Below are 25,671 nucleotides of genomic sequence, written 5' to 3' on the forward strand. Positions count from 1 at the left end.
ACCTGAAGCACCAGATGGTTTAGGGTGTCTTTGTCCTGGGAAAGCCTTTCCACCAATGTAGTCATCTTGGCCAGTGAGTCCTGATGCTCTATGCCCTCCGACTTCAGCCGTGCCACCATCATTTCCAAATCAGCATTGCTAGATTCAGCCTGCAAAGGCATGGTGGTCACTCAGAGTTGGCTCTGGGGAGAGGCTTCAGAGTCTTCCCAGGAGAATTAAGGTTCTGACTAGAGTTGGTGACTGGTGGCCCAGGGAGGATTGGCTAGAATACGTGGCCAGAAGGGTTAGGAGGGCAAGGTGTCAAGGGTGAGGCTGGTGTACAAAGGTGGTGACCAGGAGCCCTGGTAGTGGACCAGGCTGTGTGGGTAAGGACAGAGGCAAGGATGATGTGTGCTGGGGCACATACCCGGGCCAGGGCATCACGCAGGCTCCCCCTTTCAGACTCCACGATGTCCCTCTGCAGCTGCATTGAGCTTAGTGCCTCCCGGGCTGTGGCCAGCTCCTTCTTGAGCCCAGAGACCTTCTCTTCCAGCTGTTCCAGGCGGCCCTGACTGAGGCCCAGGGCCAGAAGACAAAGTCAGTGGTTTCTTCAGAGATGCTCTCACAAGACTTATAGGAAGGGAAATTCTAACAAACCCCTTTAATTCCAGGGAGCCCCAAAGCTGCATGGTGCCCCCCTTGAGAGCAGCCGTTGGCTGTGTGTCTGGGTAAGGTATAAACATGGGAGGTTTGTATACATAGGGTCAGGCATTGGGCTGATAGAGGTGTGGGGATATGGGCTGTGTGATACCCTGCCCGCCCCCTGTCCCTGACACATTGTTGGTGTCTCACCTGTGGTCTCACAGTCTAAGGGACCCTGCCAGCCTGCAGCCCTCTAGGACCCACCTGGCCTCCAGCTCGCGCAGGCTCCGCTCACTCTGCTGGGTCAGTTCGGCTTTCTGCTCTGCCCGCAGCAAGAGGCTTCTCCGCAGCTCTGCATTTGTGACCTCCAGCTTCTGTGTCTCTGCCTCCCGAATGTCTGCCTTCGCTCTTAGCTCCTTCATTGTCATCTCCAGGGCCGCTTTCTCCCTGGGAGCAGGAGCAAAGGGAGAGGCTGCCTCGAGCCATGCTTCAGGGGGCAAGTTCCTGAGGCCGGCAAGATTTACTGGAATGGGGAAGGTGGTCAGGGGTGAGTGGATATGGATCAATAGGGTATATGTCCGTAGAGGTTGGGGTGGGTGCAGATCCTCAGGGGTCTCAAAGGCAGATGGAGTTCAGGGAAGAACAGGAAGAGGAGTTGACACTGTGACCCAAAGCCTCAGGCCCTCATTAGCTGGCTGAGATGACCTGGCTACTCTCTGGCTAGACCAGCCTTCCCCTTCCCTTGCAGGAGCTTAGGGTCCAGCTCTCTGCCACATAGGCCAAGTCTGGGCAGTCGTCATAGATCTCTCTCTGCACACAGGTAATGTCCACCCCATCCTTGCAAGCCTCCACCATAGAAGCGACACCTCCCTGGCTATGATCTACCCAATCTGTCCCTCAGCCCTCGAGTCTACACGCTTGTGGGTCCTGAAACCGCTGTGCAGTGACCATGGAACTCTGGGTGCTTAGCCATGCTTCATTTGGATCTGACGCTGCATGGGCCCATTGTGTCCAGCTGATAATCCTCCCAGCATGCCCCCTGCCGCTTCTGCTCCGCTCCAGCACCCCACAGTCACCCCATCCCACGTGGCCTCTCGTGGCCTCTGCTTTTGGAGATGTGGATAGACCTCCTTCTGTGACATGGCCCCGCCTGCCCAATGGGCTCACCGAAGTCTCCCTAGAGACTGCCCCACATAGTGCTGCCTTCCCTCTGGGAAGGCCTCCCTGCCCTCTGTGATCTCATTACTGCTGCCTTTGGGTTTCAGCCCTTGAGTAAGGCTGCCCTGATCTGCCCACCCCTGTGCCCTCCTGCTCTGTGTCTCTCCAGGACAGACTGATTCATACTCTTTTTGTGTGTCACTACACCTAGTGTGGTCTGCTTGGAGAAGCTGTGGAGGATGTGTGGTCTGTCCCCAAACCGTGGTAAAGGGGGCACAGTTGTCCCTGCTCCCTGGGACATTGTACATCTCCTTCAGGAAGGTTTCCAGACTCACAGCTAACACCTGGTTCTTCCTCGGCTTGCATCCAGTAGATCCCAGAGATTCCCTGTACACTCCATGGCCCTGGTTCTTTCCAGCCCCAGGTCTAAGAGTCCTGTGTAGAGAGTATCCTGAACTCTATTGTGGCTGCAATGGAGCCATGGGAGCCACAGGGTATGTGGGGAGTGGGGGTTCTTTTGGCCATGGTAAAGGGTCACCGGTAGAGAAAGGTCATCTAGAGAGGAGTCTGGGGCAGGGGTGGTAGGAGGACAAAGGCTGCATGAAGCCAGAGCTTCTGGGGATGGGATATGGGCCTGGGCCTGCAGAGAGCTTAGGGCATGTGCAAACGGTGCTTTTGATGTTCAGGGAAGGGAAAAGCCAGATCAGGTATAGTATAGGGGTCACGGAAGAGGGAGAGGAGCTACTCAATCCAGGCAAAGGGGGTGCAGAGTGAGGGGTAGCCTGATCATCAGAAGGTCTTCCCTGGAGATATGGCATTTTCTCACTCCTCCTGTGAGAGCTCACAGTACTGCCCCGTCACACCCTGCTGCTCCCATCACCTTTCCAGGAGATGGATAGATGACTGGCAGTGCTCTGCCTCCTGCCTTTGCGCCTCCAGCTGGCCCAGGAGATCCTCGTGCTCCTGTGCCCTATCCTGCAGAAGTCTCTGGGAGGCCCGCAGCTCCTGCCGGTACCCAGACAGCTGCTCCCGCAGCCTGGCTGCCTCCTCCTGGGAGGACTCCAGCCTCAGACGCAGCTCCTGCCCGGGGTAAAAGAATCATAGTGAGCACCAACGGCCATCCAGAGCTCCTCAATTCTCTCAGAAAGGCCTCCCGACCCCTGAAGCCCCTTCCCAGGCTTTGGAGCTCAGTCAGGGGCAGGCTCGATGGAGACCTGGCCACCAGCCCCACCCCCACCCCCCACCCCCCGCACCAGGGCAGGTTGTGAAAAGTTCCATAAAGGTCAAGATTTGTGGCTCTGGTGACCCTGTGGACCGTGGTCACTACCTGCTCCCTCTGCTGCCGCCTCTCAATGGCGGCTTGCACAGCCTGAAGTGCAGAATCCAGGTGGCCTGGAGAACTGCTCAGTGTTGGGGACATATGCCGGTGGGGTGACACAGAACGAGGGGGGCTTCTCAGTTGTCCCTGCACCTCCCTGACTTCACTGCTGCTGCTCCAGGTCAGCTCTGGACACACTGCATCTGACTGGGCCACCTTCAGGTCATACAGAGAGGAGAGAGCACAGGGCCACCATTAAACAGTACCTTCTGGATGAGAATCAACTAAAATCGATGCTCCCAGAGGCCTTCTGCATCCAGGAAGACCATCAAGCAAGACCATACCTCCTTGATGCTGGCCAGGACACGGTGCAGGGCTTCAACCTCATCCGTCAGTTCATCTACCACCACTTGGCCCCCACTGCGCTGGGATTTCTGTGGACAGAGAGCCCTGAGCCGAACAGACATGCCCCCATGGCAAAGTACCCCAATCTCCCACCCCACAAACCAGTCTCTGGATGTCCGCCTTGAGTGTCAAGATGGATCTCTCTCCTTCTTCCTTCTGCTTAGAGAGCTTCTCTATCAACAGGGTCTGCTCTGAAAGTCTGGAGAGAGATGGGGTGGTGATAAGGGGCCCTGAGGGTGCTGTGGGCCCATCAGGACTCCTCCCAATGGTACAGCCTCCACACAGTACTAAGGCTATGCCTCAGTCCATGTCCTGACTGGATGCTTTCTCTGCTATAGAACTCTGATCACTCTTGCTATCTTGAAGCTCAGCTGCCATGGCCCACGCTCTCACTCCGACTCAGATCTGCAGCCCCGTGTCAGAATGCTGGGTGCCATCACCCGGAAATCTGCAACCATCTTAAATCCATGCCTTGTGGGCATCCCTGCACTAACCAGCCAGAGCCCAGGGCCCACCTGGCTTGGAGTGCCACCTTCTCAGCCGCCCAGTGGCCCTGCATCTGCAGCATTTCCCTGGCCTGCTCCCTCAGCCGCTGCTCCAGGTCACAGGTCACGCTGCTGGCTGTCAGCTGCAGGTGGGCGTCGAGGCTCAGGCAGGCCACGTGCAAGCGCTGGGCCGTCTGGGCCATGTCCGCCTGAACGTCAGCGAGACCCCTGGAATATAAGAGTTGTACCTTGACTGAGCTTCATGATGCTGCTGGGAGTTTAGGACCCAGGATGTTGCAAGCCCGACCTCAGAGTTTAGGACCCAGGATGTTGCAAGCCAGGCCTCAGACGGAGAGGCAGGTCACATGAACAATGACCATCTTCAGGAGAAGCCCTACTGTATGCTATGAATTGGCTTATATGTCATAGAATCACCATGACATATATATATTTGGACGGAGCCAAAGAGGAGTGAGCAGGGATGAGCCTAACCAGAAATGACAACTTTGAGTAAGACACTGGCTTCTGGACCTTTATTTACTCCTGTGTAAATGGGGGAACGATTGCATTGAGGGTAACTAGGCATGCCTAGGATCTCCACGAGGTGTTCAGAAAGGCCTAGATGGATCCCTGAAATCCTGTGAAAGCCAGTGTCCGCCCTCCCACACATGTGCCAATGCCCTGCCCTCATTTCCCCTTCTCTCCTCCTCCCTCTTTCCTCCCAACCTGTCTGCCTTCCCAGGGGGCAGCCAGAACCAGCACAATTGCAGCCCGGGAGGAGCCGAGTCCTACCACTCAGGCGCCACGGGGTGGGGACTTCTGCTTACCTCTCAGTGGATGCCCGGAGCTCAGCAAGGTATGTCTGCAATGCTTTGGCTTTTCTCCACAGGGGGAGGATGTCCCGAGGCTGTCTCAGGCCCAACCTTTTGGTCTGATAATAATAAGAGGTTGTGTTTACTAGGCCACATCCCTTCCCCCTCCTACCATGGGCTGCAAGGGGAACCTGGATCACCTATTAGGTGTCCAAGCCTCATATCCATCCCATGGGCTTCCCAAAGCCACATGGGAGACACTGCCGTGTCCTCCAAGAGAGGACTGTTTCCAGATCCTACCATGGCAGCAGGGAGTATTGTCCCACAGGAGAGGGCATGGCAGGGCTACTGAGAACCAGGTCTCCCCAGAACAGAAAGACTCCCCCAGGTACTGGTGCTGCCCTCTGAGGGACGAGCTGCTCCCCTGTCCCCTTAGTGCCATGGGAGGTCTGATGCTAGGGGGTTCTACAAGATATGCAGGACCCGTGCCCTGCAGGGGCTAAGAAACTGAGCAAGAGCACCCAGTAGAACCCTAGTGCAGCCAGCAGCAGAGGAGTTAGCAGAGAAGCCAGGCAGGAGGAGGAGGCAGCTGGTGATGGTAAAATGCATGCCCATCATAACATGTGCCCACAGCCTTTAACGAACAGTGGGGACCAGAAGGCTCTTGGGGTCTATATGCTACCTTCCTGTTATCATATCTCACTGTGTCCTGTATGCTGACCTCTGGGACCCACAGGGTTCTCTGTATCAATTGCTCCGTTATAGCTCCTTGCAGGTCCCTGCATGATTTAGCTCCACCTAGGACTCTTCAGCATGGCTTTCTGATGGACACTCTCCCTACGCCTGTCTAAAAGCCACACCTCTTCCTGTGTGAGGCCATTCCCAACTCCAGCAGACCCTGTGTCTGCGCCCTCTGTGGGCCCTGATCCCAGGACCACGCTTCTGTACACCTTGGGACCCAGCAAGGAACACTTGACTGTGCTCTGTCATATCCCAGAGATGAGACATACAGGCTCCTGTCTCATGGGAGCATGAAATTCTAGACCTTTCCTCTTCTTGACAAGGCTGAGTGGGCGAGCACAGGGAGCGCATGCAGCCAGGACATGGTGCATAGCCAGGTGCAGGCGAGGAACCCGGCACCATGTAACTTCTTTCTAAAAGGAGCAACTTCAGCATCGGTTTCTGTACTCTGGGGAGCTGAGCAAAGTGGGGGGTCTTCTCAAACATATGGACATCCAAAGCTGCACTCAACACACTAAAGCTGAGTAGACCAGAGAACAAGAAGACCTCTGACGTGCCACAAGCATACGCTTACACTTTCATCCTGTTCTCATATGCCAGCACTCACAGAGCCACAGACACGCAGATTCACATGCACACAAACATACACCCATACAAACATCACACCGCAACACACTGTACTCAAACAGCTCTCAGAAACTCACTCACATGTCCTTACACACCCAGATGTCATTCACCACAATGAGCTCCCACGTGCACACATACCACACACCCACACATGCACATAGACACAATACACTCATATATCCACATATACAAGTCTTACCCATGCCATACACACAGGCTTACACATACACACACACACACACACACACACACACACACACACACACACACACACTGTCTTGCAGAGAAGCTGCCTGTCTAAAATGTTAGAGCAAATAAACAAAAGAAACAGCTCTTCCCTGTGCCTGCTGTGCCTGCTGTGCCTGGAACCACGGTGAAACATCATGTAGCCTAAATGCACACAATGTAGATTTTTACAAACGCAGAAGTCGAAAGCCCTTTGCAGTGTGGCTCGAAGACTATTGGAGCCCCTAGGCCCCCATCAAAAGCAGTTAAAAATCCTTTCTGGAAAAATCCTGCATTCATCCCAGTTTCAAAGAATTTTCAGGAAGTTCCAAGGAAAATAACCAGCTCCCTGTTAGAGAATCAAAGATCACCAGTGACATAAGGAGACAACGCTGAGGTCAGCAGAAACAATGGGCTCAGACTCAGGCGAGGGCAGGTGGTGGAGCATCAGACACCAAGCACCACATAGCCGCGTGGGATCCACACCAGCTAGGGAAGGGGATGTTTACAAAAGACTCAATCTATTCGCCTAAAGATGAAGTCTACTGTTTGTATTTTAAGTCACGGAGGCAGAGCCCAAGGCGATTGAAAGTTAGAAGGGACAGTGATGAGTAAGAATGTGGGTCTGAAGAAATTAGCCTGGCCCAGGGTAACTCAGAATGATTCTGAGCACTAGAGATGGTGTAAGATTGATACAGACCCTTGCTGGCATGAGAGGAGGGGGAGGTGGGCATAGGTAATACTGAAAGGGTTAACAGCTGGCATGAGAGGAGGGGGAGATGGGCATAGGTAATACTGAAAGGGTTAACAGCTGGCATGAGAGGAGGGGGAGATGGGCATAGGTAATACTGAAAGGGTTAACGGCTGGCATGAGAGGAGGGGGAGGTGGGCATAGGTAATACTGAAAGGGTTAACGGCTGGCATGAGAGGAGGGGTCGGTGGGCAGAGGTAATACTGAAAGGGTTAACGGCTGGCATGAGAGGAGGGGTCGGTGGGCATAGGTAATACTGAAAGGGTTAACGGTTCTTTCTGGGCATGAGGAAGGACAGAGGCTCGATAAGCCTTAAGCAGGATAAACAGGAAGAACCCACACTGGGGTGTGTCATAGAAAGCTGCAGCCTGCCAAAGTCAAAACGAGGTGGGAGAAGTCGCCCGAGCAAGGAGACCAACAGTCTTGTGTCGAGTTAGGGTCAGGGGAGGCCACAGCCTTGTTGGCAGCAGCAAAGAGTCCAGAGGCAGAGCCCTTCACAGTCCTGAGAGGAAGGACCTGACCCATAATGAGCAAAGTCAAGGTGACTGTGGACACTGCTTGTATAACACTGGGGAAAGCCACTCAGGTGGGTGGCACGAACCACACCCAGATACATAATGTGGGCAGGGCAATGGCTGTTATCAGCCTCAGCAAGCCTACTCCCAGACCTCCTTGGGATGGCAGACCCGGCTCTCTGGTGCCTGCTCCTCACACCTTAACTGTCACGGATATCCTCCTGCAGAAGTGGTGACAACAGGTGTGTCAACTGTAGTTGCTGCCAGTAATGACAGGTGTGGGACAGGGGCCAGGGGGCAGGGGGGCCTCTATGGCTGCCTTTCCTGACCTTGGAGGGCAGGGCAGTGATGGCCTCTCTGACATGGATTTGTTTGAAGGGACTTATGAGGACCCAGGCCCAGGGATTTCCCTCAGCTCCTGCTTTCATACGGAGAGCGTCTAGCCGGGCGGTGGTGGCGCATGCCTTTAATCCCAGCACTCGGGAGACAGAGGCAGGCGGATATCTGTGAGTTCGAGGCCAGCCTGGTCTACAAGAGCTAGTTCCAGGACAGGAACCAAAAAGCTACGGAGAAACCCTGTCTCGAAAATCCAAAAAAAAAAAAAAAAAAAAAAAAAAAAGATGAGCGCGTCTATTCTTCAAGTGACTTCAGAAGGGAAATTTTGCCACTGGTGTGTGCAGAACACTTGGATGTGCATCCATACGCCTCTGGAGCAGGGCTATCAAAGGACTCCTCTAGCTTCAGTTATAGAATGTCACCTCTCCAAGACCACCCCCTTCTCAGGAGGTCCCACATCCACTGACAGATCAGTAGACCAGACCCAGATACCTCCCAAGGCCTGTAACCGTATTCCCTGAGACTCCACTTTGAGTGGGCAAGACTCTGGGTCTCTGGTGGTGTCTGGCTAGGAGCTTAAGGTCAGCTGTGTGACACAGGTCCTTTAAGCAGCCTCTCTGTGCGGCCAACAATGTCCCACATCAGAGCCAGGAACGACCCAAGAACCCTCCAGTCTTATTCTTCTTTCCCCAAGGGGAGAGGGGACCGAGCTGTCTGTCATGACACAGACTGCTGTGACCAAGCAGAATGGATGGTGAGGTCTCCTCCCAGGAGGGATTGTATGAAGCCAGCATCCCCCTGACTGCTCCTTGCTGCCCACCTACCACCGTTGGCTGCAGGCACCAAATCAGACAGGCAGAAGCAGGGACAGGCTCTGGGGACCAGTGACATACCTCCTGCCGCTCCAGCTTGCCCTGCAGGCGGAGCAAGCTGTGTGTTGTTCTGGCCAGCTCCCTTGCCAGTGTGTCATTGGCCTTCTGCATGTGCTCCAGCTGTCCCCGCAGGAGGGTGTTTACTTGGGAGAGGCCCATGCTCCTAGATGGACAAAACCCACAGCTTCATGTGTGGTGACTTCCTAAGGAGGCACACGGAGCCAGGGGGTCTAAACTGGGGGGTCTAAACCAAGGGCCTAAACGGTGCCCTGAGGCTCCCGCGCTTGCTCAGGTGCATGCGCCTGCCTGTGCTCCCAAGTGGCACCGACCACCTGGAAGGAGCCCCACATGAAGCCAGCATCAGAAGAACTCTCCCCAGGGCCAGCTCAGCATCATCTTTCCTTCCCGAGACTCCTATTCTCCCAAGTTCTCCCTTACCCCCAGCCACTCCTTTCCCTGTAAGAAATTTATAAGGTACAGGAGGCTCAAAGGGAGCCTTGGAGGGGCAGGCTGGCAGGATCTGGGCACCTATGGGAGACGCCAGCCATCCTGTCAGCTTTTCAGGCATCAGGCTCCCCTGGGGCTCTTCTTCCCCCTCAAAATGGGTTTTCAAAATGCTCTTCAGCATTTTCTCCCTCCGCCAGATTCCTGGAGGATAAGCCAACCACAGGATGTTGGTGATGGCGAGATCGGCTCAAGTGGGGTTCTAAGGGCTGTTTCTGGGACTGGGGTGTGGTGCATTCAGGCCAAGTCTGAACAAAAGGGCCTGTTGACATCAGAGAGGCTTGGAGCCAAGAGTTCTGCAGTTGTGGTTGGCGTGGTAAGGGGAGCTAGAGAAGGGCACCCAGGATTGTGTATGCCAGTGGGTCATGGTTGACTGTGGTAACCCACCAACAGTGATGGCCAAAGCGTCCTGGCATCACACTCAGGGAATGGGGTCAGGGAGCCTCTGGCAATGGCTGTGCCTTGGGGAGCTTGCCCATGAGCCCAAACCTATTCCTGCAGTGGGTGGGGAGGAGTGAGCAGATTCCCCCTCAGTTGCTCTGGGCCTGACATGGATGCTCCCATGTCTAGGGGGTGGGAATATATACTGAGGAGTGTGGGCAGAGGACGGCAAGGCCATCTCTGATGCCAGCTGTCACTTGTAGATGGCCTCTCTTAAGAACCCTGGCCCCAAATTTAGGATATTAAGGCTTCAAGCCTCTCTGATGTCTTTGCTCTCTGTATTCAGGGGTAAAGATAATCACTATTACAGAGACTAGGAGGTGTCTCACTCACCCAGCAGTGATGAGAGGGCTCTCAGCTCTGTACTGTCTGTGCCCTGTCATGTGCCACAGGGAAGGTAAGGGCAGGGAATCTGCTGCCCTCTCTACAGACTGCCCTTTCTCTCCCCTCTCGCTCTCCCTGGCCCTGAGGGATGAGAAGCTGTATGTGAGGATATGGGAATGGTCTCCGGTGGAAAGCAAGGGAGAGCAGCATGGTACCCAGCTCTGCTTGATGATGGCCCCTCCTTCCAAGCGTCCTTCCCCTGCACCAATTTTCACAGTCAAAGTTAACTCAGAATAGCTTTGAATTGTTGGCCAGTAGATGTGAGGCAGAGTGAGGTCTGCCCCCTCTGGGATGATGGCCACACTCCTGCAACCCCGATAGCCTGTCCATTGGTCCTCACCTCTGCTGTGAGGCCTCCAGCCGGCTAAGGGCCTCTTCCAAGTCCATGCTATGCTCCAGCTCTGACTTCCGAAGCCGGGCCTCAGTGGTATCCAGGCGGGCCTGCAGCTAGGAAGGAGTGTGAGCCCACCTGGTCCACCTCTCTTTAGTCATTCAGGTAGGGCATCTTTGACATAAAGCTCACTCTGGGCAAAGGCAGGAGACAGGGCCTCCCAGGGGCCTGTTCATAACCTGTTTCTCTGTCCAGTGCCTGTGGCCCACAGAGGAGGGGGAAGGGAAGCATACTGGTTGAGCGGATGATGCTTGGGTACTATTAGGCTTGGGAATACTATGGAAGTGGTGGGACCAGTAGGGGGCAGGGCTCCAGAGGACCCTGGAGACACTTCACCCCTGGTGGCTGGGAGCAGGGACAGCTGAAAAGCATGGGGCATGAATCTGGGCCCTCTGACCTGACCTATTTCCCAAGCTGTACCTCCACTCTCAACACCCATTCTTAGGAGGTGGGAACTAACTCACATGAAGCCAAGTCCCCTTGCTACCAATACAGAGCATTATCCCAAGGGGTTAGGAAAGTAGGCTGGGAAAGATGCGGGAGTCGGGAAGGCACACCCAAGGCCTACCGCTCAGAACCACTTGGCCATTACGACAGTGGGGATCTGAACCCAGGGCCTAGGAAGTCACGGGGTCCAGGAAGTTCTGGGAGGAAAATACAAAGAGCAGCAGGGCACAGTGATGGGACACAGGACTGGCCGATGGCCAAAGACCTGTTTCTCAGCCACCAGCAGTGTGACAGTTGGGATCAGAGGACTCCAACAATAAGGCATTGTATTGTCATCTGGGGAGGACATGCTGGACACCCCTCGCCCAGTTCCCCCCGCGTGCTGGGGAAGTAGTTTGGGGCAGGGTCTCCTGGCACCCCATCTAGCTGGCTGAGCTGAGCTCTGACTCATAGCTTATTAGTTTACTCCTCTTTGGAAGGACATCTGCAGCTTCTATTCCCTGAAGTCCCTTCCCAACATCCCCCGCCCTGTGCTAGAAAGATCCCTACTCCCAGAATGCACCAGGGTAGAGGCTCACAGGAAGAATAGCCTCATGGAGCTCCTGAGCCAGACCGTGATAAGAAGGTCCTCATAGTCTTTCTTAGAGGGATTCTAGGGATGGAGGTAAAGAAAACAGCATTTCCCATGCTTGGCGGAAAGGGCATCGGAAAACTGGGACCCAGCAGCAGGTGGGCACCTTAGGGCTAATGTGGTTGTACTTGGAGGCATGGCCAAGGCATGGCCAAGCATGGCAAGCCTTTGGTTTGTCACAGTTACATGCCATAGGACGAGCAGATCCAGGGCGGGGCTGGGCCTGGGCATGGTTGTAAGGCATTAGTGTGGTGGTTCTCGGCCTTCCTAATGCTGTTACTGTTGTGAATCATAATGTAAATATATTATGTGCAATATATTTGCTATGCACCCCCCCCAAGGTGGGCACAAGAACCATTGTGTTGGGGAATACTGGCCAGGGCCGGGCCTTAGTTTCCTCATCCTGCCTGCCACACAGAGCTCAGGCTAGGTCCATAGATGGCCTAGTGGTCGATCCTAGGGAGTCAGAGCCCCCACTCTTCTCCTTTACCATGTCCTATCCTTCAGTTCTGCTTCTGAAGCTCTCATGACTCGGAGAGGATAACGTGTGCAAAGGGCTCCGGCCTGGACAACGCCTTCGCTTTTCTGTTCGAGTTTCTTTATCTTCATAGAAAAGGCATCCCCTAGCCCACAGGCATCCCCCAAACCTCTGGCTGAAGCCTCAGAGGTCACCCCTCACTTGTCCCATTCCGAGGCCTGGTGGTATGTAAGTGCATGAGAAAGGGCTAGGGGCTGGAGCAGGAGTGTTTGCCCACAGACTCTGCCTGGGGGCTGACGCCAGCCCTTCCTGGCTCTTTCTTCTGTTCAGAAGCTGGCTCTGTGATTATGATTGACAAAGCCTTAGGACCAGAGGGTCATCATTGACTGGGTCACGCGACAGAGCTCCTGGAGCAGACATACTTCTAAAGGGGACATCGGCTTCACCTGCTTACGTCTGGCCTCCATCTGTTGCCCAGGTCCTGAGACTAACTGACGCCCCCACCACTATAATCACCAGTCCTGGGAGGTGGTCCCTAACAAGGGCTTGATGGGGAGCACTGGCCTGCAGGTACCAGCTGCACACTCACCCTCTGGCTGACCATGTGACACCTGCTAACCAGCTCCTCCCGCTCAGCATCTGCCTGAGCCAACAGGTCCTCCAACCGGGCCAGCTCCTCTTGCAGGAGTTCGCTCTCCTCCTGTGTATGGGTTGTAGTAGCTGGCAGCTCCCGCAGCCCTGTGGTGAGCACAGCATTAAGATCAGGCCAGGGCCCTCCTCAAACACCCTACTTCTAGGGCCTGTACCAACCAACAGGAGAGGGCTTCCATGAGGAACTTCACTTCCTCTCCTGTTACTAAGCACCCTTCCTACCCTTATTGCCTTTGGTAAACATCTTTAACCTTCTCAGACTCATGCATGGCCAGGCCAAGTCCCTACCCATCAAAGCATGTGTGGGGACACTGGGTACCACCCATCATGTCTGGGGCCTGAGCAGTAGTGGAAACGCTGCTTTTTGGGTAGCAGGACCCTGCCACCAGAAAGATTGCTTTTCCAAATATGCAGTGGTGTTTCTCTGTTCTTTCCCAACAGTAGCCCGGGGCCATCAGAAGATTAGACAGGCCCTTATGACACAATGGGGTCATCAAGACCCCAGCAGAAGGGAGTCATGAGCTCAACTGGGGGTCAGGGAGCCTGACTCCTATTTGGCCTCCATGCAGGGATGGATGGACTCCTCGGAGCCTGTTCCTGCAGTGTGATGGTAAGGTGTGTGTGGGGCTGGATGGAGGGCAAAGACAAAGTCCAGGATGTCTGGGCTCAACTTAAACTGAAATGTCAACCTTTAGGATTTTCACTCTGGCGGGAAAAAAAATGAAGATGGATAAAATCAAGATACAATGACATAACGGTGTCACAACACAGAGATCACCCCCATATGATAACAGCCTCGTAGCTATCTGCATGACTCCTGGGGACCTAATGGAGAGATTGTTTCCCATTTGGGAAAAATGGGGCTAGGAGAGTCTGGCATGGGCAGCAAGGGCCACAGACAGTCCTAACGGTGTGGCTCCCTAGGGCCAGACCCCAGTGTACGGCTCTGAGGTCCCACGGGTACCTGAGCAGCTTCAGCACCCTCACCTGAGAGTGGCTCTTCCACCAGGCTGCTTGACACGATCTCTCGGATTCGGGCTGGCACAGGGGTGGGTAAGGCCCGCTGGCTTTCTCCACGGACAGTCAGTGCCCGGTCCTCCTTGCTGGCCATGGGGCTCAGGATGGTGTCTTCCAGCTTCTGAAAAACACCCAGAGCTCTGGTTCGTGCAGGCCCTGAGCGACTTGCAGGCCCCTTGCGCAAGCTCACTGGGGTCAGTAAGTGACACCACACCGTCACTTCCATGTAGCAAAGACTCCTGGGAACAGCAAAGTGGGGCATGGCTGGTCACCCAAGCCACATGCCTTAAGTCTCCCCATTTGTAGGCTGGCATTGTGCCAGCCGCAGGCCGTGCTTTGGCAGAAATGAGGTGATCAAGAAAAAGGCCGTTTGAGAGGATTCCTAGCTTTGATCCGCGCAGCTCACCTCTAAGCCTTCTTCTAGCGCTAAGCAGATTGGGCTAAGTCCTGGGCCGACTCAGACTAAAGGGCGGGCACTTTCTCTAGTCACTCAGAAAACATGAGGCTTGGGGTTGACTGACCGCAAGCGTGTGGCGCTCTTTCCCAGCTATCTAAGCAGCTTGCCGGTCACTCTTCTCGAGTTAGAGCAGTCTCCTGTCTCCAACCCTCTGCTGTTGCAACATCAGAGCTAATAAAAAGCTCGTTCTGGAATGGTTTCTTTGTCCACATTGTGGTCTTTAGCATGAGCAACACAGGCTGGGCTGGCTGAATGAATTAGAGACAAGACCTCAAGCTTCTAAGTCTTAGCAGAAGTGGAAGCGGCTGCATTGGAGGGTACAAGGAGCCAAGAAGCCTGACACCTTGAACTATGAGCCACTCTAACGCCGGGCATGGCAGCTGAAGTGTTCAAGACAGCAACTGAGGGCAGAAACCCAGAAGTTAAGAAAACTAACAAGAGGCGCTGGTGAGATGGCTCAGAGGTTAAGAGCACTGGCTGTTCTTCCAGAGGTCCTGAGTGCAATTTCCAGCAACCACATGGTGGCTCATAACCATCTGTAATAAGATCTGGTGCCCTCTTCTGTCCCACAGGGATACATGCAGGCAGAATATTGTATATATAATGAATAAATAAATCTTAAAAAAAAAAAGAAAGCTAATGAGAAAGCTAGAACTCAGTGAAGAGCTCGAGGGTGGAGCCTAGACTTGGTAGACTGCAAGCCCCAGAAGAATTTGGGAGAGCTGCCGAGGGTTCTAGAGGCAAGTTGGGGTACCTAGAACGGAGGACACCGGCAGGTAGTCTGAGCCCAGAGCAATGGACCTTGGTCTCAAGCACGCAGAGCAATAAACTTCTGACTGAAGGCTTGGAGCCATAAGCATTTTGGTCCCAAGACTTAGTGCTGTGGGCCTCTGGAAATTTAGGCCCTAAAACTCAAGGTCATCAATAGCATGGGGAGCAGCTTCTTGTCTACCCATGATTCCTACCTAGACATGGTCTTTGGGCTCTCAGATTCTCAGCAACATTTTCTTGTAGCTGTGAGGCAGAGTGAGGTCTGCCCCCTCTGGGATGATGGCCGCACTCCTGCATACCCCGATAGCCTGTTTATTGGGCCTCACCTCTCCTGTGAGGTCTCCAGCTGGCTAAGGGCCACAGTGGGACTCCCCAGATCCCTTTCCCACCTAGAGCTCATTCAGGTGACACTCAGCGGTCTCCTGACTTCCATTTTTCAGCCCCCACCGACAACCTTTTCTATCTGGAGCCCTGCTGGTTCTGCCTCTCAGGCCTGCGTTGGTGGGGAGATCCTGCTTCTCCAAGCGACCCACCTTTCTTAACCATACCTCCCCTTTCTACTCTGAATTCTGAACATCTCTGTGAAGATAAACCAGGACTTTCACTTAGTCCTCCTAAATATAATGACTGCCCCCCTCTTCTGAGACAGGGTTTCTTTGTGTAGCCCTAGCTATCCTGGAATTCCCTCCGTAGGCCAAGTTGGCCTTGACTGCAGAGATCCGCCTGCCTCTGCCTCCTAAGTGCTGGGATTAAAGGCCTGTGCTACTGCCCAGTTGACTCCTCTCTTAGGTTAGTCAGATTGGAGTCACCCCAATATCCAGATTTTCCAGGGCCCTGGAGAGGGCCCGTCCTGGTCCCCCAAGGATCCTGCAAAGGTCAAATGCTGCAGATGAGTGAGTTCAGGGCCCGGCTAGTCTGCTCCTCAGGCTGGGCAAAGGCTTACTTTCTCAAGGTTTTGCACTTACTCCCCTAGGTGGTCTTGGAAGGTGCCTCCACTTTGCTTTCCTCCAGAGGACCTCCCAGTCTTCCTCTGAGTGGGTGGTAAACAAATTTCCTTGGGTGCAGCAGCTCCACTGGTGAGGAACAGAGCTCCGCTTGCTACATCTTCCCAAGACCACCAAGGCCTTGCCTGCTTTTCTAGGAGTTGGAAGCACCCAGCCATGGCTGTCCTGTTTTGCACAGGAGAAACCTAAGGCCTAGTGGGGCTAGTAAACAGCACCCCAGGCCCCCAGATTAAAGACGTGATGCTGGCTTTATTTAGAGGTTCCCTCCAGGCCGGAAGGACCTTGCCTCCCCTCCCTCCTCTCCCCGGAGTATCAACGGCGCCACCCGCTAACGGGAAAGCAGCGGTGCAGCACAAACTTGACTCATTCCTAACGTTTACAGAGGGTCACTTATTAGCCGGGACGTCCCGAGAGGCGCTGGGGGCGTAATAGGTTCCAGCTGTGGCCGGGTGCCTGCGATGGGTCGACGCCCAGCCAGAGCAGGAGGGGTGCGGAGGGGGAACGGGAGGGGCGCGTCCCTGGCAGCCCGCCCTTCCCTCCCGCCTCTGGTCCCTAGCGCGCGCGGGAGGATTGCAAGCGGGGACCGCCCCGCCTCCACACAAACTGCTCGGGGGAGGGGCGCGGGGCTCTGCAACATCGTGCAAGGAGGTCTGTGCTGACCCGGGCTTGAATCTCGTGGGATCTTACCCGGGGACCGCCTCCTTCCCCATCTCAAGTCTGGTCCGTGGTGGGGAGTGGGGCTAGGGGAGTTTCCAGCGTGTGCCCCACAGACTTTGTCCATGTTGCCACCAGCGTTCCCCCAAGCCTGGGTGGGTAACCATCTCCAGGGCCAGGATCTCTCCTATCCAGCCTGGTTCAGGGGAAGGTTCTAGCGGGACCTGGATAGCCTCTTGGGGGGGGGGGGATTCTCGGACTGTGGGAAGGACGCCAAGGTTTGGCAAAAGGGACTTCCATGGTCACTTTCCTAAAAGACATCAGATTCAGATGAGCTGGTTCACGTTTGCTCTTTCCTATTGCTCTCAGTGTGTTCCCCCAACTTAACCTATGCCAAAGACCCCAGGACGGCCACTGCCCCTGTAGGTCGCCTGTGCGACCCAAAGTGGGTTTGTTTGAGACAGTGGGGACAAACGCCATTGTCTCCTATTCTTCTGTGGTTGTGTGGAGGGAGTCCCATCAAGGGGACTGGTCTCTTTACTTCACTCTCTGAGTCAGAGTAGAACTCCCTTCTAAGAGAACTGAGGAGGGGTCCCCACTGTGCCATCAAATGAAAGGCGACCATGGATGATATATCACGCCACAGTCTGTGAAGTGATGGAGATGAAATTCAGGCCATCCTGGATTTCAGGGCTCCAGGGGCTGAGTGAAGGCTGAGGTTCAGGTCTGGAAGGGAGGGAGACTGAGCACCAGCTGCCTACACCCCCGATAATAGCCCCAACACTGCCCACCATCCCTGGTCCCCTGGGAATTCAAACTGCTCAGATCTTCCTTGTAAACTGGCCTCCCCATCCTCCTGTGGCTTAGGAACCCCACACTGCACTTTTGCCCTTGCCTAGAGACAGACTGGAATGGGGAGTTCTGGGGGTGGGGGTGGGGTATACATCCTCCCCCATTCTTGAGCTTGACTCAAACATTGTGGGGGGACAGCAGTTGTTGTAGATAGGGGGGAGATGAGGTCAGGGGCAGGGCTCCAGCCCTCCGTGTGGGTTCATATCCAGGAAAGGAGCCTATCACAAGGATGGGCTCCAGATCAGGGCCCTGTCCTATCCTCCGAGGCTCCTGCCCCACAGCCATGACCCTTCCAGATTTGGGATGGTGATCACCCTGAAGGGGAATCCAGGCGACATCCAAGCACAACCCACTGCTAAGGACTGGTGGGGAGCCCAGACTCAGAGGAGCATGGCCTCTTCCAGCTCTCAGGGCTCTGCCAGGGCTGCTGTCTAGGTTGGGCAGGAGGAGGAGTCATAGTGTGTTCACTGCAGGGGGCTTCTTGAGCAGGGTTTGGGGGGCCTCTCAATTGTTGCTTCCAACAGTGGAGGCAGAACAGAGCACACAGGGACAGGCACCCCAAGTGGCCCCAGCAGGTAGCCTGGCACCTTCTGGGATGCAGGCAAAGGATAAAAAACAAGACAAAGCAAAACACACAAACAAAACCCATTAAACCCTCCAGGGGTGTGAGAAGGCTGACTTCCATCCACTCTCCCATCTGAACCAGAACCAAGCAGGGACTGAAAAGGCATGAGTGGGAAGCTCCCACTACCCCGAAGTTCCCCTTGGTGGACTCCCTGGAGTCCTCTTACAGTGAAGACCGGCAGGGTCTTCCTGTGGCAGGGCTGGTGTGACAGAGAGACAAAGGGGGTCAATGAGCAGAAAGGGCAATGCACGTGAGCTCATTCACAGCCTCTTGCTCATGACTGTGGTCACAAACAGGGGGACAGTCTAGGTGCTGGTACCCCAGGGGAAGAGCAGAATGGGTTTAAAAAGGACCTTGGCCGCTTCAGGTTTGGAGAAAGGCAGAACTCGCCCATATCTTTTAAATAAAGAACTCAGTAACAAGCAGGACAGCACCCCCCCCCCCAAAGTCTCCGAGGGAGAGGGCATTCTACAGACAAGCCCAGTGGGATGCTATCTCAGGCCCTAACCTAGGCAGCAGGCAGAACGTGGCTGGGTGACAGAGTCCTGGAGCCGAGAGCTATCCTGTATCTATCACAGTGCAGTGCAGGGGTAGTTAGGCTTGCTGCTAATGTCTGCATGCTGAGCTCCAACAGTGCCCCCGTGTGGCCCCATCCAGTACCGCAGAAGGGCTGCAGGGCCTACCCAGCTGCTGGAACTCCGGCTCCACCGTGAGGGACAGTGGAAGACGCTAGGACAGTGTGTGAGTTGAGGTAGGTTAGATTGTTTGTAGTTCCTTAGTGCTGTCCACTGTCCAGGAGCAGACTCAACCCTGGGTCCCCAGATACCCGTGGGGCTAGTTTTCTGGATAGCCAGGTCTCTGAATAATCCTCTGCCTTGTGTGCACCTGGTTGGATGTCCATGGACCCTCCTGCACCCCCGTCAGTGAACTGGCCTGGTCAAGAGCAGGCCCAACTGTAGGCGCAGAACACTTTGTTCTCCTTCAGAGGGTTTGGTCGGTACTGCTGGACTTGGTACCTGTAATGCCTACTCCTGTGTCTCACAGGCTGGCATTACTTCTGTTTTGATTGACACCTTTCACTCCCACCCTTGACTGTACCTGTCAAGCTGGGGTATGGGCATTGCCCCTGGATCAGACATGTCCAAAGTCACGAGGGGACTAGATGTTGGCGCAGGGGCTGAGGATGAAGGGACAACGTATCCTTCCACCCCTATCACAACGCCTGCCATCCAAACAGGCTCAGACAGGTTCCCAGCACAAGTAATCGGGAGCCGTGTTGGAATGGCCAAAGGGATGAATCACTACCTACAAAATGACTCACAGCAGGGAATGCTCAGCAGGATGGAGATGTTGTCTGTCTTATCTGCTCCTCTGTCCTGACACCCGCACAGGCGTCCTGGGGAAGACAGCAGGCCTGTGGAGCATGCAAAGGCCCAAGATAAAGAGCAAGGGGCAAGGAGTAAGGAATCAGGAGGAAGCAGAGAGAGGGGAGATGGGATAGACATGGCAGAAAACTTGAGTGCCATTGTCAAGGCTTGGGATGTTCTGCTGAGGAGGGCAGGGTCTGTCTCTGCAACATGGGTAAGAGAAGTCTGAGTAGAAGATGTGGTCCATCTGGTCAGTGTAGAGGCACTGGTGTCTGAGCATGTGGCCCTGGGAACAGAGCTAGTCGATGTGTCCTTCCCTAGCTGACTTGTGGTTAGCACCATGGCCAGGCTACCATCAGCTCCTGTCCTTGATGGCCCTGCTCTTCTGGGACCTCACACCCTTGATCTTTAGAGTGAGGAGTGACTTTGAAAAGGGAGTATGAGGGGGAGTGGCGGGGTCCCTGGGGATGAGAGCTCTGGATCTTTCTGCCCACCCCAAGACATCTGGTGATCTAGTACTTTGGTCCCCGGGATATAATTAGTAGTCTTTACACAGGGAGTACCCACGAATGCCCCAGTGAGGGGCTTGGTGTGGCTGCAGGGCTGGGGCCAGCGTGTACCCCAACAGGGTGCTTCAGCTCTCCCCGACATCATGTTGTGAATTTCCCCGAAGGAGCCCTTTAAGTCAGCGTCAGGTGATGCCCGAGTGTTAGCAGCTGTTTTGGGGAGACCTTGGATTTAGCTAGCCACTCAGAGGGCAAAGGGCTGCCTACGATGGTGTCTGACCTGTTTTCTCCTGTAAGGCTAGGCCCTAGCACTACCTCTGGGTAGCTGGTATTAGAACAGGCGGGTCCAGAGCATTGACGAATCGGCTGTGGTCAGCAGTTGAATGAGTGGTGGGTGAGAACAGTCCCTACAGCCAACATCTTGCTTTAGACACATGCGTTTGCAAAAGAGAGTGGAAATGAAAAATAGTGGAGTCGCTGAAAAATAATTCAGGTTCCTGTGTATTTAGCCCTGGATCCCTCAATTCTTCTAGAACAGACCCCACAAAAATGAAACCAGAGACCCAGGCATTTGAGCCTGTATCCCAGTGATGCTCTTAGTGGTCCATGGAGGAATGACTTGGTGAGCAATGCATGGTCCATCCACAGGAGAAACTCCCTCAGCCATGCTATGACCTGGGAAGACCTTGAGAAGACGCTATGCTAAGTGAAATAAGTTGACAGACAGTTCCGTCCACGTGAGGTTCAAAGACACAGAGACAGGGAGCAAGCTGATGGCTCCCACGGGCTGGGAGAGCTGGCGTTTAATGAGAATGACAATTTGAGAAGATGAAACGATTTGGGGGCTGTATAGTGACAAATGCCTTTATAAGACTGGCCTGTATGCAAGTCTTGTGGGGTGTTGTCTGGATTAATGATGGATGTGTGAGTGTCAGGTGGTCCTTCATTATATAAGAAATCATCAGGCTGAGCAAGGCCTTCTTTCCCCATAGACTCTGCTTCAGTTCCTGCCTCCAGGTTCCTTCCCTGACTTCCCTGAATGATGGATTACGGCAATAAGATGAACCCTTTTCTGTTGTGATCCAGCTGCCCTCACTCCCCCTGACTGACAGTGGAACTTCCTTGTGGTCTGTAAATTGACAAGGATGTTTGTGTTCTTTCTGGCCGGTGGGTCTCCACAGAAGGAGTAGAGGTATAAAAGGTTGCTGGGCAATATAAAGGTTGCCGTTCTTCCACCTGAAAAGAAGCCTCTCTGTCTCAGTCCCGGCACCCCCAGCCAGTCTTGGCTATCCAGGCTGAGCTGGCCACAGCACTTTCCTCCCCAGGATTGCTTTTGATCATAGTATTTTATTACAGCAATAGGAACCCCAACTAAGACTAGAGTCAAGGAGAAGAAGAAGCAGGTGATTCTCAGGGAGACCCCCTCACCCTGGTTAGTCCAACACATTTTTGTACTTAAGAAGCATTTCTTAAGTTCTGGACACCTCTTTTTCAGACACTTTGGGAAGCAGAGGTGGCTGCTCTGTCTGTTTCAGGTCCCATGATATTAAAAAGTCAGAAGCTTATGAGCCACTACCCTGGTTCATGTCTTGCTGCTACGGTGAGCCTGGCCCTGGTATAGATAGAAATGGGGGTCATTTAGCTTATGGAGCTGGAGACAGGGCCTCTGACGGATACTGGTGAGGTGTCTGGCTATCGCTCAACATGGCAGAAGCCTTTGTGGTGGACATATGTGTGAAAGAAAAGCGTATATGGGATATGGAAGGAAGGAGCCAGAGAGTGCAGGAGTTGGATTTGCTGCCTTTTTTTTTTTTTAAAAAAAAATAACTCATCCTGGAAGGAAATGGGAGCCAGAAAGAAGCCACCAATCCCTTCTGGGGCCAGTGCCCTATGACCTAAACACTTTCCACTCTTCATTACCGTCACCCCCTAGACTTCCAGCTCGTGAACCCTTTGGGGGCACATTCAAACCACACCCAAACCATAGCAACAGCTTTTGCCAACAAATATGAAAATTTATAATGGACAAGTTCCCAGAAAACTAGAACTTAACCCAAAAGAAACAGTTCGAAAAGTTCTATGCCATTAAAGCAACCAAGTCAAGAGGGGGGACTCTTCCCACACCACTCGCATCACCTGGGTCTGAGAGGACTCAGGAAGCTCTGTCTCCTGGTGCACAGAGAGCCCCTCATTTCATATGCAATTTTAGGGGTCTTTGAACTCACCAAGTCAGTGAGCCCGCCCCTCAGGATCAAGCTCAGGGCTCCCAAGCCTGGTCCTTGTCCCCAGTTCTAGCTCTCAAAAAGCCTGGGGGGCTGGGACTCTGGGGCACTGTGCAGAGGCTGTTGTGGGAGGGTGTGCGGATGAGGCAAGGGAAAGGGGACTCTGGCCAGAGGAAGAGGGATGCTGAGGAGCCCTTCCCGTCTCAAGAAGCAGGTTGAGGTCAAAGACCATGCTCCTGGTCATATAGGAGGCTTCCCCCACTCAACCTCAGTCCTTCTCTGGGTCCCACAATTTCCTGTATGTAGCCAGAGGAGCTGGAGGTCCCTAGAGTCCTGCTACAAGTCTGATATGCCTATCTGGGTATCTCATGGCGCCTTCCTGCTGCATGTTCACCTGATGTAATTGCACAGAGATCTCAATCACAGCTGTGCAAATAGCGGGTGTGGCCCGGCAGACAGAACAGTCTCACCAGGCTCTGTATGACTCTTAGGTGACAGCTTCCCAGGGACAGTGGGATTAGGTGCAGCCAGAAGCCCCCATCACCCGTGCCCAGAGGTGTTTGCATCACTCTGGGTTTCTCCCTCAAGTACCCTGGCAAACACACGGCCACTCACTTCTACCTTGAAGCCTCAAAGGAGCCGACCAGGTCCTTACAGGGTGATGCTCAGATGTGCTGGGCTGGGAGTTGTTTGTGAGCTGTGGTGTGCTGACCACTCCTTCTGAACCCGCCATCAGTATTGCTCTCAGAACTCAATCTGAGACCCTGCCAGGTAGAGCATGCAAGAGTGACCTCCAATCTCTTGTCTTGTTGCATTAGCTAACCTATTTCTTAATTACACTTATTTATTTGTGTGCGGTGTGTGTGTGTGTGTGTGTGGTGTGTGTGTAAGCCATAGGGTATGTGGGGAGGTCAGAGAACAAATTTTGGCACTTGGACCTCTTTACCACGTGACTCCCAGGGATCAGACTCGGGTCATCAGACTTGACGGCAACGGCCATCACCCACTGAGCCATCTCCTCCCACCCCAACTGGCTTTAATACTCTGTGTCACGGTCTGTCCTATGTGGGCAGATGTGTATGCCTGTGTGCAAAGGTGCTACTGTGTTATTTAGCCACTTGTCACCTTCTGTGCAGCTACTCCTTCCAGGGGATCTGATGCACTGTTTACCTAGGACCACGTCAACACCCTGCAGCGTGGCTTTGAGGGGCTGAGAGCCGGACTAATGAGTGCTCTGAGTCAGCAGGACCATCTGGGGCACACTGCAATCCCCAGGGGATGGGCACTGCCTGGCTGGCGTGGTTGGATGATGACAGTGAAGGGCAAGCAGGATGTGGAGGCCTGGGATGAGGGACAGCAGGACCGGCAAGTAGATGAGCTTTGAGGAATGGGAGGTGGCGAGGAGGATGGGGATGTGGGGATGGATGAGTCCATCAGTGCTGTTCTGCAAGCAAGTTCCATGATGATAGAAATAAAACTTCTGCAGCTGACAGAGTGGGCATTGGGGGTCCCCTCAAATTGAACTCTCCCTTCCAGCTCAGCTCCAATTGCTCCCATACCTGGCTACCAGAACAGAGGAGCCCCTATTCCCCCAACCTTGGTGTGCAGGCTACAAGCCCAGGACTCCAGGGGGCTGTCCTTCTGAGCCGCTGCGCCAGTCTAAAGGTCTGCGCTTACATGCTCATATTCACGATGAGCACGTGCTGCGCATGCCCCTGGGAGGTGCAGCAGCCTTCCCTGCAATGTCCTATGGAGAAGTGCTCTCAAGACCTGCTCTCCAGGGGTCACCAAGGGCAGCCACTTCACTGACCTGGATCACGGTGGCCAGCCCCAGCCGGGACTGCTCAGTGGTGTCCCCATCTTCAGGGTTGCTGGAGGTGGAGCTCATCCTGGGTGAGAGCACAGCCCCTCAGAGAAGCAGTGCCTGGACTCCTCAGCACGTCTCCTCCTCGTGCCTCCCCACACCCGTGTGCAGTTCCTGGGGCCACTCACTATGCTGGTTCTGCCCTGTTGAATTTACTTGCTCCTGGGCACCCAACTGCCCCACCTTGATTGTGGAGACCACACACCAAACAAGCCCATGAGTGTTGCTGCGGCAACCAGGACGCCGAGGGCTGGGTTTCCCTGGAAATAGGAGTAAGGGCTTGTTGTGAGGACTAAGGAACACTGTTGGCCGAAGCCGTTTCCCTGGAGACCTGGAGTGAAGCTGACCCGAGGGCGGGACTAGCCTCTTTTTAGAGCCCCCATTTTCTGTCCAGAGAGACTGTTTGTTTGCTGACCACACCCGAAGGTGCAGACCGTTCTCCATTCAGGGTCACAAACTGACTTAGGTAACGTGCCAAAGAACTTTATGATCAGTAGTGAGATGTGTGTTATGGATGTCTAAGGATTAGGGGGAGGGGAACAGAGCAAAGGGGGCTCCATCTTCTACATGCTTCCCCCTTGGAGCCTGGCAGGTTACCTGCTCTGCAGTGTGCCCTGCTAGACCGTACGGAATCACATCTCTCACCGGTTATCCTGTTGGTACAGGTCTGCTTCACACTCTTATCGGCACAGATTCTCAAACTACTTCTGAGACCTTTTGAACTTTGCCGCGGCCTCTCTCTGTTCATCTGTGCTGTAACCTATGCATATGCATGCAGATAGAGAGATATATTTACTGCATAGTACGTGATATCAATGTTAACATTAGTAATTAAAATTAGAATAACAGAATCTGCCCTCCCCTTGGATGGGACGACCAAGGAGGGTGGAATTGTATGAAAAAATGTATGTTATTGAAACTGCTAAACCTGTGTACTTATTGTTATTCAATAAAATTTGACATGGAAAGCTCAAATATGTTTTCTTTGTGTGGGACACACGTGCTTTTCTGACATCGCAAGCTCATTGCAGCGAGGCATCTTCAGAATGTCCTAGGACGAGGAGGGCTGGTTCTCAGGTGGGGCCACCCTGTTCCCTACTCAGGCATACCGTCTGATCTCCATTTCCAGTCTCTAGGTCCTAGGATGCACTCTATAGCTGACTACCACCTTGGTCTGTCCTCCTCTGCGTGGTCTGAGAGGACCTTGGCAGTGTTCCCCAGTTCACCCCTCTTGGCCATGCACAGAAGCCCAAGACCCTGCCTCTGCATCCAGCCCGATGCTCTGTGTGGTCCATGAATGTAGCTTCTGGTCTCGTACTGTTAATGGCAAAGAGAATCTTCATGGTCAGCTCAGAGCATACTCTATAATGAACCCTGTGAGATTGGCCATTGAGGATAGCGGGGCTCAGCAGGGTCTCGTCCAGTCCTGACCCCCCTCCTAACAGACTGGACTGTTGGACCCAGTACCCTGAATCTCCGGTCCTGAAGTGTGGGGAACGAGTTCCACCATAGTTGTCAAGGACAGGCTCTGGCCCTGTT

General features: G+C 54.0%; 1 protein-coding gene across 1 annotated transcript in view; it reads right to left on the minus strand.

Moving 5' to 3' along the window:
* Crocc2 (ciliary rootlet coiled-coil, rootletin family member 2) overlaps positions 1 to 24,156 on the minus strand; it is a 60,126-nt gene extending 35,970 nt beyond the window's left edge. Inside the window, exons 1-14 of the mRNA XM_075951315.1 lie at positions 24,079 to 24,156; positions 13,781 to 13,931; positions 12,732 to 12,880; positions 10,536 to 10,642; positions 8,888 to 9,029; positions 4,815 to 4,918; positions 4,018 to 4,215; positions 3,605 to 3,701; positions 3,442 to 3,531; positions 3,107 to 3,313; positions 2,660 to 2,859; positions 886 to 1,068; positions 407 to 551; positions 3 to 149 (exon numbers count right to left, since the gene is read on the minus strand). Of these exons, the coding sequence (XP_075807430.1) occupies positions 3 to 149; positions 407 to 551; positions 886 to 1,068; positions 2,660 to 2,859; positions 3,107 to 3,313; positions 3,442 to 3,531; positions 3,605 to 3,701; positions 4,018 to 4,215; positions 4,815 to 4,918; positions 8,888 to 9,029; positions 10,536 to 10,642; positions 12,732 to 12,880; positions 13,781 to 13,931; positions 24,079 to 24,156 (1,998 nt within the window). The remainder of the gene's footprint in view (positions 1 to 2; positions 150 to 406; positions 552 to 885; positions 1,069 to 2,659; positions 2,860 to 3,106; positions 3,314 to 3,441; positions 3,532 to 3,604; positions 3,702 to 4,017; positions 4,216 to 4,814; positions 4,919 to 8,887; positions 9,030 to 10,535; positions 10,643 to 12,731; positions 12,881 to 13,780; positions 13,932 to 24,078) is intronic.
* Positions 24,157 to 25,671: the final 1,515 nt, after the last annotated feature.

The sequence above is a fragment of the Microtus pennsylvanicus genome, chromosome 17 (assembly GCF_037038515.1).
Source record: "Microtus pennsylvanicus isolate mMicPen1 chromosome 17, mMicPen1.hap1, whole genome shotgun sequence".
Lineage (NCBI taxonomy): Eukaryota > Metazoa > Chordata > Mammalia > Rodentia > Cricetidae > Microtus > Microtus pennsylvanicus.